The sequence below is a fragment of the Ranitomeya imitator genome, chromosome 3 (assembly GCF_032444005.1).
Source record: "Ranitomeya imitator isolate aRanImi1 chromosome 3, aRanImi1.pri, whole genome shotgun sequence".
NCBI classification, from domain to species: Eukaryota; Metazoa; Chordata; class Amphibia; order Anura; family Dendrobatidae; genus Ranitomeya; species Ranitomeya imitator.
Window position 1 is genome coordinate 659,234,458 of NC_091284.1, and position 19,473 is coordinate 659,253,930.

The 19,473-nt window shown below is 41.6% G+C and overlaps 1 protein-coding gene across 1 annotated transcript in view; it reads right to left on the reverse strand.

Moving 5' to 3' along the window:
• The window catches only part of ERICH6B (glutamate rich 6B), a 329,007-nt gene that overhangs the window by 40,640 nt on the left and 268,894 nt on the right, over positions 1-19,473 (reverse strand). The window contains exon 11 of the mRNA XM_069760223.1: positions 12,687-12,842. Within this exon, the coding sequence (XP_069616324.1) occupies positions 12,687-12,842 (156 nt within the window). The remainder of the gene's footprint in view (positions 1-12,686; positions 12,843-19,473) is intronic.

Sequence of the window (19,473 nt, forward strand, 5' to 3'; positions counted from 1 at the left end):
GATGGACACTAGTTCTTCTTTACTTAGCTGCTTTTTTCTTGCCATAATACAAATTCTATTCAGTCTATTCAGTAGGACTATGGGCTGTGTATCCACCAGACTTCTGCTCAACACAACTGATGGTCCCAACCCCATTTATAAAGCAAGAAATCCCACTTATTAAACCTGACAGGGCACACCTGTGAAGTGAAATCCATTTCCGGTGACTACCTCTTGAAGCTCATCAAGAGAATGCCAAGAGTGTGCAAAGCAGTCATCAAAGCAAAAGGTGGCTACTTTGAAGAACCTAGAATATAAGACATATTTTCAGTTGTTTCACACTTTTTTGTTAAATATATAATTCCACAGGTGCTAATTCCTAGTTTTGATGCCTTTAGTGTGAATTTACAATTTTCATAGTCATGAAAATACAGAAAAATCTTTAAATGAGAAGGTGTGTCCAAACTTTTGGTCTGTACTGTATGTGTATATATATATATATATATATATACAACATGAGGGATATGGTTATTAATTATTTTAGTTTTTTTTACAGGGGACATGGGCTTCAGAGGATTATCTTCATGTCCAACAGGTGAGGAATATGGTTGTTTATTACTTTTGTTTTTTTTTTTACAGGAGACATGGCCTTCAGAGGATTAGGTGTTAAGATGAGTATAACTTTGTTCTTTATTTTTTGATAAAATTTGATTTTATAGGGGGACCTTACATTTTTTTTTCTGGGGTCCCCTGTAAATTGACCAGTAAAGGCTAAGCAAACAGCTGTGAGCTCTTAATAACCTGGGAATCTTTTGGGAAATTGTCCCTTTACCCAGATTATTAACATCGGCCCCCAGCTGTGGGCCTTTCCTCTGCTGATTATGAAAATTACGTTGGAGCCCACCCTATTTTTTTTTCTTTATTTTAATCAAGAGGGACACAGAAGGTGCTGAATACAACTCCCATCATTGTCGCCTGGTCGCACTGATCTCAGGGAGACCAAGCGACAATGATGAGAGCTGCCATCAGCAGCCGGTGCCTGAGAAGAAGTGGTACAGTTCACGCTGTTATGCTGGTACGTGTCACGCTGATGACACACGGATGTTATCAGTGTGCACATGTGTGGCACTCATTTTGTCCATACTGTTGATAAAAAACTGACATATCTGCGGGTTTTTCACATGGACATATGGTCCGTGTGAAAAACCTGACATGTGCGCATCACCATTGAATACAATGGGTGTGGGTGTGTCCATATTTGCAACCCTTAAAATATGGACCATATATAGACCCAATTAAGAACATGTTGAGGGGGCCTAAACAGAACATGCATTACCAAGAACAATGCTATTCTATGTTAGCAATAATTTTGTGCACATAAAACTGCAGTCAGCCTATTTAAACAATCTGTTAAATGACGGCTGATCGGTGCAGTGCAGCAACGTCAGTAGCTTGATGAGGTGACCTCATCACACTGAAGCGATGTCAGAAGAATAGTGACATTACCTCATTGCTCCAAAGTGATGTCAGCAGCATGCTAATGCCTCTGAACATTGGGCAGGAAGCTGTTTAGTGCTCTCTTGCCCCTGCTGTGTTGAAGAGCTGGAACCTTCATTTGTTATTCAAACACCCTCTCTCTGCAGAGACCCTTTTTCTGGACCTCAGCTGCCTAGTGGCAAATATGGCTCTGGAAGTAGTCCATCCTTTTTTAACATTGGAAAAACAGAATTTTTGAGAAAAAAAAAACAGCTGCCGTTTTCTGATCCAAAGTCAAGAGTGGATGGGAAATGTAAAGAAAGCAATTATACTTTCTGCTGAATCTACTTCACACTTTGGCTCAAATAGCTACCGTATATTGAAAACCACGCTCAAAAAGATGGTTCAGGAGTCTCAAAACAAGACTTCAAAAACCCGTGCCCAAACTGTCCACAGGTGGTGCGCTGTATTGGAGCTTAGCCCATTATCTGGAGAAAGGAATTCAGGTATATGTGCTTGCGGGGCCATTGACGGTAATAATGCCATCAGAATCACGGTGTTCTCTGTTAGATGTAATTTTCTTCTGTCTTAAAGCCCTCTTCAAATAGGCGTATACGACAAAGCGAACAGAGACTCCGTCTGTATCATTACAGTCAATGGTCCTGTCAGTGCATACGACCAAATCCTGTTTTCCCGAACTTCAAAAATAAGCCCAACAAAGCAACTGACATTAGGGTAAGATGCGATGTGAACATAGCTTTAGGCTCTGCATACTTCATGAAATCCCATTATTTAGTAACTCTCTGATCACATATCAGAATTTTCACAGAATTTAATTTCACTCAATTCTTGATGCAACAAAATGAAGAATATGGTATGGAAAAGTGTTTGCCTTACTTTTATATTTCATGGCTAGTATACTAAATGGTGTCTATTTTCCTAAATGAACAGGTTCAAAGAGAAAAGCAGCATAAAATAACCTAATAATGGATTATGTCGGATTTGTGTCCTGTGTCTGAAATAGAATCTTTTTAATGATCAGAATTTAAACGTTGAGAATAATCAATGTGTTAAAGGCATAGTCTGAAAAGAGCTGTCAGTCATCCCCTTGTACTTTTTTATCTTCAAGCAGATTATTACTTTTCCCTTTCTCTATAATGCAGCTCATTTTAGGTTACCTTTAATCTGTGCATCAAGTGTCAATCACGTTTATTTTTAAAGGCATTGATGAACTGCATAATGCTCGGAGACCTGAGATATATTGGAACTTTTCTAATTGTATTCATTATTTAGAGTGTTCCTACACCGGCTCACCCAGGCAGAAATTGGCTCCAGATTCTAGCTAAGTCAAAACTAATTGAATTCTGGCTTATTTCATTAAAATGTAATTTGTAAGACACAGACGCACAGCACACAATTAGGTTATGCTGCATTGAAAATTGATGATATCTGTTTGTTTTCTCCATTTAAATATGGATATCGCTAGATTAACTTTTTTTGTTACAAATTAATGGTGTAATGTGCTCCTTGTTTTCTTTATCAGGAACACAATTTCTCTAGAAATGCCAAATGTTTGCCAGCAGGTTTCTGATAACAGAAATACATTTAACTTATTTCCCTAAATCACTTGACTCAAGTTTGGATATAAAGAAGGAGATTTTCCAGTTATAACTTCAATACCTGAAATTGTTTAGAAAAAGCAAATACCGGTAGACATTTTTCATTGCTGCATTTTTATTGCACACAATGGAAACTGGACTTATATATGGATTTAAAGGGAACATGCCAGAAAATTCATGCTGCCTGAAAGCAAGGAAGCACAAATCAGGGGTGACTTCTTAATTGGAAGGATCTATGTTTTTTTATGCAACTCTATGTTATATAGGGGCTAAAACTCAGATGACTAGTCACAAAGACGGGTCCTCTCCATTACTGAGCTAGGTGGAGAGATCTCTCCACATATACACGTAGGGAGACCTGTCATTAAGAAAGAGCCAGATGAGGAGAAGGGAACTCTTCCCCCAGGACTAGTCATCTCAGTCGTCCAGTCACCTCAATCTCGGAACATGGGTATAGTCTGTTTAAATAGATATAAGGGAGGTTGTCCCTGATTCAAGGTGCCTGTGATTTGTGCAGCATGAATTATCCGATAGGTTCCCTTCCAGTATTAGTAAGTTGATGCACTGGTGCACAGGGTTACTGTTGCCCATGTAATCAAAATTATAACATGGTGCCTGCAGATTCAACTGCATTTTTATGGTGACAGGTTCCCTTTAAGAACTGTATTGTATGTCTTATAGTCAAATGTGAGATGCCTAGTTTTTTCCTAGACATGAAGAAAACAAGTTTTAGGAGGAAAGTCAGGCCAAAAAATGGAATTGGTGTGATAATGGTGGATGTGGACCCACCACATAACTGGCCTGGCTTACCCTGGAGGGACGTAACTAAGCAACTGCTTGGCCTTCACTAGAGTCTCTGATGGTGAGGATAGGTTTGAGTCATTAGGGTAGTCACCAGGTGCCACATCAGGGCAGTCCCCGGATCTGCTGCAACCAACCAGGGGGTCAAAGGGCAAATATGAGACACAGAGCTCAAAGCCAGAGATGTGGTCAGACAGTCTGAGGACAGGGCAGGCACCACAGGTTTTAAATACAAAGTCGTGGTCAGAAGTGGAGAGATCAGACTAAATGAGTAACCAAAAACACAAAAAAGGCACAATGAAACCAAAAAATACTCTGTTGCAGAAAATATCAGTAAACGGCAAGTGCTAGTAAAAAGATGGAAAAACACTATTTGGTTAATAAGTTTTTTGCAAAAATGTATATTAAGCCGCTCTACCAAATGTCAAGGTATACCCATATTAGAGCAGTCCAAACTAATTTAGGTAATCCCTATCTGATGTATTTAAAAACCTGGTCATATGTATAGTACCTGTATGACCAGGATTTAGAAAGGAAATATCCAATGTGGACACGTAGCATAGAACGGCTTTTATGTGCACGGCTCACAAGGAGGGGTGGGAACCTCCCTAGTCTTGTAGAAACAAGAAAACAATTGGTTAAAACAAACACATGAGCCATGCACACAGTGAAAAGGCCTGTAGGGACACCGTTCACACCACCAAGAAACTGAAACACAAAAAAGGCACAGTAAAACCAAAAAAATACTCTGTTGCAGAAAATATCAGTAAACTGCAAGTGCTAGTAAAAAGATGGAAAAACACAGGGTATTTGGTTAATACGTTTTTTGCAAAAATGTATATTAAGCCGCTTTACCAAACGTCAAGGTATACCCGTATTAGAGCAGTCCTAACTAATGTAGGGAATCGCTATGTGATGTATTTGCACATAAAAGCCGTTTTATGCTACGTGTCCACATTGGACATTTCCTTTCTAAATCCTGCTCATACAGGTACTATACATATGAACAGGTTTTTAAATACATCAAATAGGGATTACACCAGAACCTCCATCAGTGCAGTGCATTATACTATATTAAGACCTATGAGAAGTGCATTATACTATAATAATATACTATAGGGAGTGCATTATAGTATATGGAGCCCTATGAGGAGTGTATTATACTATATGGAGGCCTATGGGGAGTGCATTATACTATAAAGGGGCCTATGGGAGGTGCATTATACTATATGGAGGTCTATGAGGAGTGAATTATACTATATGGGGGGCTTATAGGGAGTGCATTATGCTATATAGAGGCCTATGGAGATTGCATTATACTATATGGAGGTGGCGCCCTATAGGGGAGTGCATAATACTATGTGGAGGCATATGGGGAATGCATTATACTATATGGAGGCCTATGGAGAGTGCATTTTACTATATGGAGGCCTATGCAAAGTGCATTTTACTATGTGGAGGCCTATGGGGAGTGCATTATACTATATAGAGGTGGTAGAGGCCTATGGGGAGTACATTAAACTGTATGGAGGACTATGGAGAGTGCATTAAACTGGATAGGGGACTATGGGGTGCATTATACTATGTTGAAAACTATGAGGAGTGCATTATACTATATGGAGTCTATTTTGGGGGCCATCATACAGTGTGGAGATTACAGTGAGGGGGACTATCATACTGCGAAGCGGCCATCGTACAATGTGGGAGCTTATGTGATGTTGGGGCCATTATACTGTGTTGGGTCTATCAAACAGTTTGTGGTCAGTATACTGTGTGGGGGGTATTATACAGTGTGGGAGTTATACTGTGTATAGAAAAGCATCATACTGTGTATAGGGGAGCTGTATAGGGGGAGACTCAGAACATTATTAAATGTTAAGTGGCCACTTATTTTTATTGGGGAACTCAGGTTTTTATGCCAAAGGGGCACAGAGGGCATTATTAATTTCTATGGGGCAAAATGTGGGCACGGTTTTCTACGGCACTTGCACAGGGCAGTAATACATGCTAGAGGGTTGTTTTACTATTTAGAGGGTACATAGTATCACACAGTAGGTGCAGTAATAGGGACACATATGGCAGCAGCGGCACAGCATTGGAGTAACAGCAGGATAAGGAGTTTGTGCAAGTTGGGAATAGATGGGGACGGTGCTGGAAATGTGAGAAGTCAGATGTGTCTTTGTTGTAATCTCTGAAGCCAAGTCCTGGCTGTAAGAAGTTGTCATGTTAGTTTGAGACAGATGGAAAGGACTGGAAAAGTGAACAAGTCCACCAGAAAGAACATCAGCTGTAACTTACTATCTGTATTTGTAATCTATTACATGTTCTGCAGGGCTGGTATCTACCACTATATGATCACCATATAGCAATAATATCAGTATTCTATTGACCTTTGTATACAGATCTGTTTTTAGTAACAGCGCAGTCATCTGCTGAGGTTCTCCTCCAGTATTAGGTTGCGTCACCATAACTGTAATCAAGGTTACCTGGTTAGGAGCCCACTCAGAAGTTTTGCCCATCCTGAAACAAAACCCTAGCTACGCCTCTGGTGCCTCTGCAAAATCAAAGACACACAGAGCTACTGTAGGGCCCATAGAGTTCTAATGTAGTCACATAGTTCCATCTACCCATACCTTTATGCAAATTTAATTAACAACGTGTTGCCAAAACACTCAACAGACTGCAAACCATATCATAACCAGTGAGTGGCCCCATATGGACACCTATAGCATAAGCATCTGTCAAAAAATACTGAAATCATGTTTTATTTCAAAACTGGGCATTTTGCACATTGTATCTTGTGACATAGCTAAGAGAAAAGTTAAGGAAGGACACGGTTACATTTTTAATGTGAAATTTAAAGAAGCAGTGCAATAGACTTTTTCTTTCACTAAATCTGTGTACATGTGTATGTATTGTATAGTGTTGAGCGATACCGTCCGATACTTGAAAGTATCGGTATCGGATAGTATCGGCCGATACCCGAAAAATATCGGATATCGCCGATACCGATATCCGATACCAATACAAGTCAATGGGACATCAAGTATCGGAAGGTATTCTCATGGTTCCCAGGGTCTGAAGGAGAGGAAACTCTCCTTCAGGCCCTGGGATCCATAGGGATGTGTAAAATAAAGAATTAAAATAAAAAATATTGATATGCTCACCTCTCCGGCGGCCCCTGGACTTCACGCTGCTAACCGAGAGGCTTCTTTGTTTAAAAAGCGCGCCTTTCGGACCTGTGAATGATGTTCCGGCTTCTGATTGGTCGCGTGCCGCCCATGTGACCGGCACGCGACCAATCAGAGGCCGCGACGTCATTCGCAGGTCCTCAATTCCTAGAATTAGCAGTTTTGTGAATGAGAATGACGTCGCGGCTTCTGATTGGCCGCGTGCCGCCCATGTGACCGGCACGCGGCCAATCAGAAGCCGCGACGTCATTCTCATTCACAAAACTGCTAATTCTAGGAATTGAGGACCTGCGAATGACGTCGCGGCCTCTGATTGGTCGCTTGCCGGTCACATGGGCGGCACGCGACCAATCAGAAGCCGGGACGTCATTCACAGGTCCGAAAGGCGCGCTTTTTAAACAAAGAAGCCTCCCGGTTAGCAGTGTGAAGTCCAGGGGCCGCCGGAGAGGTGAGCATATCAATATTTTTTATTTTAATTCTTTATTTTACACATCCCTATTGATTCGATACCGATACCCGATATCACAAAAATATCGGATCTCGGTATCGGAATTCCGATACCGCAAGTATCGGCCGATACCCGATACTTGCGGTATCGGAATGCTCAACACTAGTATTGTAGTGTAATGTGTGTTAATGTACTCATCTACTATCGTATTCGCCAGTATCCAGCGCCATTTCTGTCCTCTTCTCAGTGACGTCCCCGCTTTCCAGATTTTCCGGGTCATAATTCTCTCTGTATCTTTTACAATGTAAGTCTATGGAAGGTGAGAACAAGCCCCATAGGCTTACAGTGTAAAAGACATCTCCGACTCGCGGACAGAACATGAGAGTGAGCCGGATAGTCTGATGAATGGTAAAGTCACTGAGAAGAGGATCAGAACTGGATACTGGAGGGGGTGGTGATAGATGAATATACTAACATATTTACATTACAGCACATGCACATATACACAGGTTTAGTGAAAAAAAAGTTAATGAGAGTGCTTTTTTAAGTGGACACACATTTTCACATGTAGTAGGTGAATATTTAGATGGCTAGTTGAAATATGACGTAAAATTGTGCTACACAATACATGACTGCCCGGAGTGTAACCTCCCAACACATAGACTATAGCCACTATATTCTGTATAGCCGGAGATCTCTAAACACCATTTCTCTTTGACAATTCCTGCTTAAAAGAATGAAGCACCTCTTTACGTGTTGTAATAAATCTCTGGTCAACAGTACATCAAAAATACTTTTGTTGGTTTTCTAACAAGGTCTATTTTGTTCTTTACCAACATAGTACTTATAGAGTTTTAAATATCTAATTTGTATTCTCTTTCCATTGTGAATGAACACACAGGAATAGTATATGTCAGGTTAAATTTATTCTGCTAGTGCCATGTGGAATTCGATTAAGTGCAATTGGCACTTTGTGCCTCTGGGACAATCTCAAGACATTGAGAAGCACTGCAGTTTTAACTCCGAAACGGCTTTCTATTCCAAGTTACTGAATCATATTTTCTTTATCTTATTTCACGTACTTGTTGTTATTCAGAAAACAATTCATATGCATTTGAAAGTCACAGATCATAAGAAGAAAAAAAGGTTATGTTTATGACAATGCCTGCCTTGGTAGTACACCCTGGAGAGAATTAACCAGGCTTTGCAAAAATCCAATTTTCACATTGAAAATAAGTAGCACACAAGTATCCTATCAATTCACATTGGAGCATCTTTTAATCTCTTAGAATAATGTGAATCATTGAGATTATTTATATGCTTCATCAGGTTGCTGGGATTAGGATCTAAGAATATTTAGTTACATTGCCTTTTGCAGTATTAATGTGCAGCATTTTACACATGGAGGTCTACAATGGGGCAACTATATTTCCTTGAGTAAAGAGTTTTTTTCCTATTTAAAGAAGCACGCCCATCAAACTTTTTTATCCTTTTAATATATTGCAATCATCATACTATATTACACTATGTACTTACAATCGCTAATTCTGCCTTTCTACCCAGCTAATTTTTCTCTTGCTCTATGTAGAAACAGGAAGTCTCTTGTCCCTGCATTTATCATTCCCCTCTTAAACTCCTGACCTAGCTCCCCTCTCCTACCCCTGCTATAGGCTTTTGCAGTGATTCATCTCTTGTGCAATCAAAATTGACCTTGTGTTTCTACATAGAGCGTAGATAGATTCAGTGAATCCGTTTTTATTCACTTGATGTCATAGACATAAAGGAAAACAGAAGAATTATCTGGGTAGAAAAGCAAAATGAGCAATTGTAAGTACGCAGTGCTATGTAATGTGATTGCAATATATTTACATGATAAAAATTGCTTCTCTAATAAAATGATTTGGAAGGATATGTCATCACTTTAAGATCTCTGGAGATCAGATATCTGGGAAGTGGAAATGATCCTGAGACTACAAGGCTGTAGTTCTTGATTATTTGCTGCGTCCCCATCTAAACATTCCCTTATCAGTTTTTCCATTGGCCCCTTCATTCCCCTAAATGGTGTCATGCTGTAGTTTCTACAAAGCGAGTAATAGGCGCACGGCTGTGTAGGAGAAATACAGTGTTGTGCTTCCTCTTCCTTATTCTTAAAGGGAACCTGTCACCCCCAAAATCGAGGGTGAGCTAAGCCCACCACCATCAGGGGCTTATCTACAGTATTCTGTAATGCTGCAGATAAGCCCCCGATGTATCCTGAAAGATGAAAAAAAGAGGTTAGATTAAACTCACCCAGGGACAGTCCCGCTGCAGTCCGGTCCGATGGGCATCGTGGTCTGGTCCGGGGCCTCCCATCTTCTTACGATGACATCCTCTTCTTGTCTTCACACTGCGGCTCCGGCACAGGTGTACTTTGTCTGCCCTGTTGAGGGCAGAGCAAAGTACTGCAGTGTCGGGGAAGGTCAGAGAGGCCCGACACCTGCGCACTGCAGTACTTTGCTCTGCCCTCAACAGGGCAGACAAAGTACACCTGCGCCGGAGCTGCAGCGTGAATACAAGAACAGGGCGTCATCCTAAGAAGATGGGAGGCCCTGGACTGGACTGCGACACCCATCGGATCAGAACCGAACCGGCCGGGACCACCCCTGGGTGAGTATAATATAACCTCTTTTTCTCATCTTTCAGGATACATCAGGGCTTATCTACAGCATTACAGAATGCTGTAGATAAGCCCCTGATGCCGGTGGGCTTAGCTCACCCTCGATTTTGGGGGTGACAGGTTCCCTTTAAGATCAGTGATGGCACAAAGGTCAAGACTCCACTGATTGTAAAATGATGAAAAATCCCAGGAATATGCCATTACTTAGGAAGATGGAAAAATGTATTTGCATAAACCACTCAATTTCAGATAAGCAGCAGAAAATAGATCAATTGATTAGTATTATACATTCTGCTCTTTGGTTTTATTGTGTTATTTTTTTAAAGCTATCAGTTCTGTAAAGTGGTATATACAGTACAGACCAAAAGTTTGGACACACCTCATTTAAAGATTTTTCTGTATTTTCATGACTATGAAAATTGTCTTATCTATGTTTTTTTTTTCTCTGATGTGTTGTACATAAGTATGTGATTCTCCAGAATTTCTTTTAGGCCGGAGTCACACTACAGCGAGATACGGCCGAGCCTCGCAGGTTAAAAACAAGCTCTGGCACCGGGACTACGGAGCGGAGTGTGCAGCTCCATGTATTGCTATGCGGCCGCACGCTCTGCTCTGGAGTGCCGGCGCCAGAGCTTGGTTTTAACCTGCGAGACTCGGCCGCATCTCGCTGTGTGTGATCCCGGCCTTAGTCTATGCCTGGTGAAGAGACCTGAGTAGTCTCGAAAGCTTTCAATTTTTTCAGTTAGCCAAAAAGGTATCAACCAGTGAGGACTCTCAGTTCTTAATATTTTTCTACTGTAGAAGTCAAAATCCACAACAAATCTCAACTGTAAATTTTGCTGAGGAATACCAATAGAACCGCAAGATCTGAATAAAAAAATCATATTCTGCTTACTTACCTGGTCTTTGTATACCCAGCTTCTTGCAATGACATCTTGCATCTTGTGAACACTGTAACCATTCACAGGAGGCAGTGGTCACATCATACAAAATATTATCGCAAGAGGCCCCATGTACAGACGGAGGTTCAGAGATGTGTTCATCGCCATATGAGTGGCAGGGGAGGTGAGATTACTTTTTTCCTTTTGGCAACTTGTTTTTCATGTGAAATTAGTCAGCAATTTTACACCATTATCTAGAAGAATTGTTGCAATCTGCTGCTGCAGATTTCCCTGAAGATCCTTGTGGAATTCTTACAGAAATATTTCTGAAGAATCTTCACTACATGCGGATGTGCAGTCAGGGTAATGTAGCAGTTCTGGGTGTTCTTGTATTATTTGCTATACTATATATAATGCAGTATATATACTTTCATGTGGAATTTATCCCTCTGTATAAATGACCCTATACATTCTTGCTGGGGTGACACAGAAGACTTTTCATGTAGATACATATTCAAAATCAACCATGGTTAAGATTTTTTTGTAGATAGCGTTCCTTCTTTAACTTGTAGGGGGTTAATACTTTTATGGAAGGATAGCTAGGGATGAGTAAATAAATTCGAGTGGAATTAAATTCTACTTGCATTAAATAAAATACGTATTTGCCAAAATGAGGATTTTTTTTTATTTGCTTCTGCACAGATTGCGCAAAATAACATCCACCGGCCGACATTTTTTTTCTGAACCATAAAGGGCCATCAAAAGTTAAAAAAGTTTGTAAAAAATCCTTATAATCACTTCACTGTTCACCTTTGTGGCCCCTCCACTCCCCAGCTTCACACGTCTGGCCCTCGTCACATCTTCTGTTCCTCTATGCTTGCGCTGATATTCCTGGCCCCTCACACTGAACTTGGACTTCTGACTCTGATGAAGTCTTGGATGCTTCTGTGCATGCACACACAAGGCCACAATGCACTTTGTGGCAATGATATTGTGACCTTTTGCGCACTTGTACAGAATCCTTCCCAGCCTCATAAGAAAAAGAAGTTCCTGACTCAGTGTGAAAGGCCCAGAGATTTCAGTAGAGCAGTGGGGATTAGCAGATGGAATGGGTGCTGGATAAGTGACGGTGAGGAGCGAAGGGGCCGGAGAGGTGAATGATGGGTATAAAGATTTTTTCTATTCGTTAAATATCAAATTTATTATGCCCTGGAGTCCAGAAAGACCCCAGAGCATAATAAGAGACATTACATTTCCCAGGAAAATGTGCGTGAACAGGCGCATTAGAATTGTGCCTTATCCACTTATCTCTACTAGTGCATTTTTTGCTTAGTTTTTTTATTTTGTGTGTGCCATATACAACGTGTAATTATTATTCTTATAATTTTCTTTAGGGTATGTTATTAATTTTCAATATTCCTTATCTTCTTCCCGCTCAAAAAATGTGATCAGTATGTAGCATTTCAGTACCGCTACCACACTATCTATTATTGATTGTTGATAAATGACAGTCTTTTGCAAAGTAACATAAAGAATGATAACTCAGAGATTCACCAGTCACTGCTGTTTGATGTAAGTCTCTATTTTCTCTAGTGCCTTGCTGTAAAATGTCTTTAAGTATACCATTCAACTTACCAAACCATCCCGTTATGATGGTAGCAGGTTGCATGACCATTACTCATAAAAATGGCTTGAATCTGTGGTTTCTTCTCAGCATCTTCCAAGATGATAAAGATAAACTGTGTGGGTTTCGGGCAGGCTATCAAGATAGCAATATTTCCTGAAGGATATCTGATTTGCAGTCAAGGAAGATAATGAGAAACATAGTACATTGCGGAGAGTAGTTATCAATACAGCATATAACTATTAAAGAGTTGTTCTTCCCATTTAGAAAAAGAACAAAAACAAATCCTAATGTAAGGAATCAGGATAAAGGTTATAAAAGTATAAAATCTTACAATGACTAAGACTGTCTTTGTTATATGTCTTATTCATTTTTAAATTGCCTGAATTTACACCAGAATAAATAATTTTTTATGTCCAGGTGACTGCATTTGTCTAAGTACAGTCAAATAGAGGAACTAGATAGATTGGAGACTTTCCTGGCCAAGTGGACTTGCTGTAAGCTTTAATTTTGCAGCTGTAATGGGGTCCTGTCAGTTGTCACCTGGCAGGTCTAAAATGGCTAACATGGATAAGCTTAGCGCAAGCTACTTTGTATACCAGATCTTAGGGTTTGTCCATGACCCTCTAATCCTGGACATAAACATGGGCCCCTGGACTGGGGCCACAGAATAAGCTGCTGTTCAGTGGTGCAGGCTGTCAGGAGTGGTCATGTAGCAGGAATAGAACCAAGAGGGTAGAAAAAGTGCAACATCAGAATACACAAGAATAGTCAGTCAAACAAGCCAAGGTCAAAGTAGGAAACTATAATACTACACAGGAGATGAATAGGCAAAACTTAACCAACAGAAGGTTATGTGGCAGCTTCCAGCAATAGGTTTAAGAAGAGTGTGGTGTAGATTTTTTTATTTTCTTGACTCAGTTATAATTTTTTGTGAAGCACCTGGGGGTTTAAAGTTCTCACCACATATCTAGATAAATTCCTTAGGGGGGGTCTGTTGTGAATTCTGTTGTCGAACTCCCTCCTGTGGTCGTGAATGGTACTTCGGCGAGTTCTGTCTATGGGCTCCCTCTGGTGGCTATGAGTGAAGCTGCTGCTTCTGAGGTTCGTTACACAGGTGACGTGGTTTATCCTTTGGTTGGATTCTCTATTTAACTCCTCTCAGATCGTTACTCCATGCCAGCTGTCAATGTTTTTACATTCGTTCAGTTCGCTCCTGGATCTCTCTGGTGACTTGCCTTCTCCTGCAGAAGCTAAGTTCCTTATAGTCTTATTTTGTTCTCTGTTTTCTTGTCCAGCTGGTTTTCATGATTTTGTCTTGCTAGCTGGAAGCTCTGGGATGCAGAGTGGTCCCTCCGCACCGTGAGCCAGTGCGGAGGTCTTTTTTGCACACTCTGCGTGGTCTTTTGTAGGTTTTTGTGCTGATCGCAAAGTTACCTTTCCTATCCTCTGTCTATTTAGTAAGTCTGGCCTCCCTTTGCTGAACCTGTTTCATTTCTGCGTTTGTGACTTTCTTCTTTACTCACAGTCAATATATGTGGGGGGCTTCCTTTACCTTTGGGGAATTTCTCTGAGGCAAGGTAGGCTTTATTTTCTATCTCTAGGGCTAGATAGTTCTTAGGCTGTGACGAGGCGCCTAGGTCTGGTCAGGAGCGCTCCATGGCTATTTTTAGTGTGTGTGATAGGATTAGGGCTTGCGGTCAGCAGAGCTCCCACATCCCAGAGCTCGTCCTGTATGAGGTTTAATTATCAGGTCATTCTGGGTGCTCCTAACCACCAGGTCATAACAGGGGTCTAGTTTCCAAAATTGGGTAACTTGTGGGGGGCTTCCACTGTTTAGGCACATCAAGGGCTCTCAACACGCATGGTTTCCACACGTGATTACAGCTAGTTTTGGGTTTGAAAAGTCAAACGGTGCTCCTTCTCTTCTGAGTCCTGTCATCCCCCACACATGAGGTATTGGCATTCTCAGGAGAAATTTCACAACAATTTTTAGGGTCGATTTTCCACCTGTTACCCTTGTGAAAATAAAAAACTTGGGGCTAAAAGATCATTTTTGTGGATTTTTTTTTAATTTTTTTATTTTTACATATCTACATTATAAACTTCTGTGCTCACCACACAGAATGGGGTCATTTGAGGGGAGTTTCCACTGCTCTCCAAACCCAACATGCTCAGGAGAAATTGCAACAAATTTTGAGGTCTATTTTCTCCTGTTACCCTTGCGAAAATAAAAAAAAGTGGGTCTAAATTAAAATTTTTGTGAAAAAGTTACCGTAAATGTTTATTTTTTTCCTTCCACATTGCGTCAGTTCCTGTGAAGTACCTGAAGGGTTAATAAACTACTTGAATGTAGTTTTCAGCATGTCGAGGGATGCAGTTTTTAGAATGGTGTCACTTTGGGCATTTTCTGTCATATAGGCCCCACAAAGTCACTCCAAATGTGACGTGGTTCCTAAAAATAATGGATTTGTAAATTTTGTTTGTAAAATGAGAAATCATTGGTAACAATTAGAACTTCCTAACAAAATAAAATTATGTTTCAAAAATTGTGCTGATGTAAAGAAGACATGTGGGAAATGTTATTTATTAACTATTTTGTGTGATATACAATATTTCTCTAATTTAAGGGTATAAAAATTAAGTTTAAAATTGCAAAATTTTCAAATTTTTGGCAATATTTCCAATTTTTTCACAAATGAACGCAAGTCATATTGAAGAAGTTTTACGACCATCATGAAGTACAATATGTCACGAAAAAATATTCTCAGAATCATTGGGATCCGTTGAAGTGTTTCAGAGTTATTACCTCATAAAGTGACACTGGTCAGAATTTTAAAATTTGGTCATGAAGGTGAAAACAGGCTTGGGGGAGAAAAAGGTTAAGGCCCTCCAAAATACATTAGATAGCTGTTAATGATTGTTCGGTCAACATTTACTTCTCTCAGATACACATGAATGTTTGGCTTGACTGAACGTACATGAGTTTTCAGAAGGGAAGAGCAGAGAAAGACAGCACTGGCAGCAGCTAATCTCCTTAGTGATGAGCGCAAGTGATCATTACTTGAGTTTGCCTAGGGTGCTCGGTAATGCACTGAGTATTGCGGTTGCTCGAGTGACATGTTAGAGTTCCCGTGGCCGCATGTTTTGTGGCTGTTAGATAGGCACAAACCATGCGGGAATATCTGTCAAACACGGGCAATCCCTGCATGTTTTGTTGCTGTCTAATAGGCTCAAAACATGCGGGCGCAAGGACTTGAGCATGTCTCTAGAGCACCTGCGATACTTGGTGCATCCCCTAGCCCCCATGCAAACTCGAGTAATGAGCACTTGTGCCCTTCACTGTCCTGTATAATAAGTGGGTTGGGTGTAAAAATGCTATACTGCCCGTTCCTTATCTTCTCCAACATGTGTCGGGGAGAGCCATGATGCCCCATTCACATTCTGCTGATATTGGCAGGTTTGGAAAACATTAGTCCAATGTCTATGAAGGCCTTTAATGTCTCAAGAGACTAGATAAACTTTGGAAAGTATTTTTTGGCATCTCATAGAGCATTATTTCTGGATACACCACCTGAAGTATATATGGATGCAGTCATCAGATTAAATAAAATGTTAATTCACAGATAATGTTACAGTTTCAACATTTCATGAACAAATACATTACTTCATTAGCGAAAACCCTAGATTTAGGCAGCAGAACCATGTGTATGGAGACTCAAGTTCCTATGGCTCTTTACTATGGAACTGTAAGGCTACTTTAACACTTGCGTTTTCTGCTGTACGTCGTTGTGCAGCAAAATGATGCATCGACGGACGTCACGAAAATAGCAAAAACCGTGTGTGACGGATCCAGTGCAATGACGGATGCGTCGTCCACAATTTCTGGGAATTAAATGTTGGGGATGAGCGAGAGAGAGAGAGACTGACTTTTTCCCAGATTTTAAAATCCTTTCGGACATGCTCAGAGGGTAAAAATGTTATACGTCGCTGGATTCCTGTGTGCGACGGTCAGCGACGGATCCTGCGCCCATAGGCTTCCATTATAGCCGACGACTGGCAGCGCAGGATGCGTTGCTAACCAATTTTCCGACGTGCAGAAAAAACGACGGATTGTGACGGAAGCAGAAAAACGCAAGTGTGAAAGTAGCCTTAGTGTGCTAATGTATGGTATATTTGCATAGTACTGTCTGCTTCTCTTTCACACATCAGTTTTTTAGAATCAGTCACAATCCGTCTTTTTTACAAAAAAAACGATCCAGCAAATGTTGCTGCTGGATCTGTTTTTTCTAATAGACTTGTATTAGCGACGGATTGTGACGGATGGCCTTTCGTCGTAAAGTCTTTGTCCATCGGCCGGAGACAACGGACAAAGTAACATTTTCTGTGTATGTCAAAAAGTCGGACAGCGATGGATCCTGCGTCGTCCGTCGTTGGCTATAATGGAAGCCTATGGGCGCAGGATAAAAAAAAACCCGATACAGTGCATCAGTTCTTTTTCCTATCACCATGACAGCACTCTACGAGAGAGGGGATTCGCCCACCATCTAGACAGGAACCTACAGGATTTAAAGGGGCGGTCCCCCTCACCACTCCAGTTTTGGGTTCCTGTCCTAGATGGGAACACACAGGTGCTAAAGCACGAAGTTGTCCTACCCAGGTCCTCAGCCTCTGCGTGGTGTCTGTGAGAACGGCAGAGACGGGGTCGCTGGAAGCAGCGTCGGGGGTGTCCTGCTTGCAGACCCCTCCTCGTCTGGCCATATGGAGCATGTCTCAGGGGTCGGGCAGTGCCACCCTGGATCGCGTGAGTGCAGCGCTGATTCAGCATCCTCATCAGCGCTGGTGAACCCGGAAGTAGTTGGTACACTTCCGGGGGAAGCCGGGGAGGAGGCGCGGCTGTAGATATGAAAGAGCGGCGGCTGTGGAATGAGCTGTGCGGCAAGATGTCCTCGGTAGGGGACACAGAGCACCCTCAGGTGGAGGTGCTGGAGCAGCGCAGCAAGAGTGGTAGCGGCCGCTCAAGGAGTAGCAGCAGTGTGGTACGGGGGCAACAGGCGAGCGCCCCAGTGTCACATGTGGATTCACCTCCTCCGAAACTGGTATTATGATAGCCTTTGGTGAGTGTTAAAGATACACCTAGCGCTGACATGGTCTGTTTTTTCTTGTGCTTTGTTTTAGGTTAAGAAGTCATCAAAATCTAAACATAAGCAGTGTGCATTATGTACGGTTCCGTTGCCTGATAGCTATAATAAGAGGCTTTGCCAGGCTTGCATTTGTCGGACCTTAGAGGAAGAGGCTCCCCTTCATTCATCAGACCTCAGGGCGGTCATCAGGGAGGAAATAAATTATTCCCTTAGAGGCAGTCACCATGAAAGGTCGGTCAGGGACGTATCTCCTGGATCTAGCCCGTCCTTACAAGAGGGTGAATGTTCTCGTTCCTCATCGCCATCCTCCTCGGATGAAGAGGGAAGGCCATGTTTTTCAGTAGATAATATGGATGTATTGGTCAAGGCGGTTCGTACAACCATGGGGGTTGCAGAGAACAAAGAACCAAGATCCACGCAGGATATAATGTTTGCGGGCTTGTGTCAGAAAAGTCGTAGGTAATTTCCGGTAGTTGACACGGTTAAGGACCTTATTAGACGAGAATGGGATAAGCAGGACAAAGGCTTTTTGCCGTCATCTGCAAAGAGAAGGTATCCCTTTGATGATAAGGATTTAGCTGAATGGGTGAAGGTCCCTAAGGTGGACGCAGCCATGGCTTCTACATCTAACTCAGGTACTTTACCACTAGAGGATGTAGGTCTGCTGAAGTATCCGTCAGATAGAAAAGCGGATATGTTTTTGAAAAAGGTTTGGGAGTCATCATCAGGAGCATTCAAACCTGCAATCTCTAGTACTTGCACGGCCAGATCAGTTATGGTCTGGATAACCCAGCTGGAAGAGCAGCTGAAATCTAAGGTGCCTAGAGACAAATTACTAAACTCCCTGTCTCAGATCCGTGAGGGTGTGGCGTATGTGGTAGATGCATCAGTAGACTCTCTGAAGCTTGCAGCCAGATCTGCGGGACTCTCGAATGCTGCTCGCCGAGCCCTATGGCTTAAGACCTGGAAAGGGGATGCTCAGACTAGAGCTAAACTGTGTACTATTCCGTGTAGGGGTGAGTACTTATTTGGCCCGGTACTGGATGACATCCTGGCTAAGGCTGAGGATAGGAAGAAGGGATTTCCTAAAGTATTCAATCCTACCTTTAGGAATACCTTCAAGAGACGCATTCCATACCGGAGACCTTACTCAAACCGAGATTGGGACTCGACGGAGCCGAAGAAGAAAGGTTCAGACTTCAATACCTCATCATCTTCTTCAAGGCGTAGACGAAATTACCGATAAATCACATCTTCGAGTAGGGGGCAGATTAAAATATTTCTATACTCAATGGGCCAGAATAACTTCCAGCAATTGGATTATTGGTATAGTTGAGTCAGGATTAAGATTAGAATTTCGGGAAAGACCTCCTGATTACTATGTATTGACTGCCCCTAATTCCTTAGATCAACAGGAGGCCCTGGAAAAAGAGGTTCAGCTGTTGAGACAAAAGGAGGTTATTGTAGAGGTTCCAAAGGATCAGGAGGGGGAAGGGTTCTATTCCCCTTTATTTGTAATTTCCAAACCTGATGGATCCTTTCGAACCATCATAAATTTACGAAAGCTGAACAAATTTCTACAATACCATGCCTTTAAAATGGAATCTATTAAATCGGCGACTAAACTTCTTTTTCCCAGGTGTTTATATGGCAG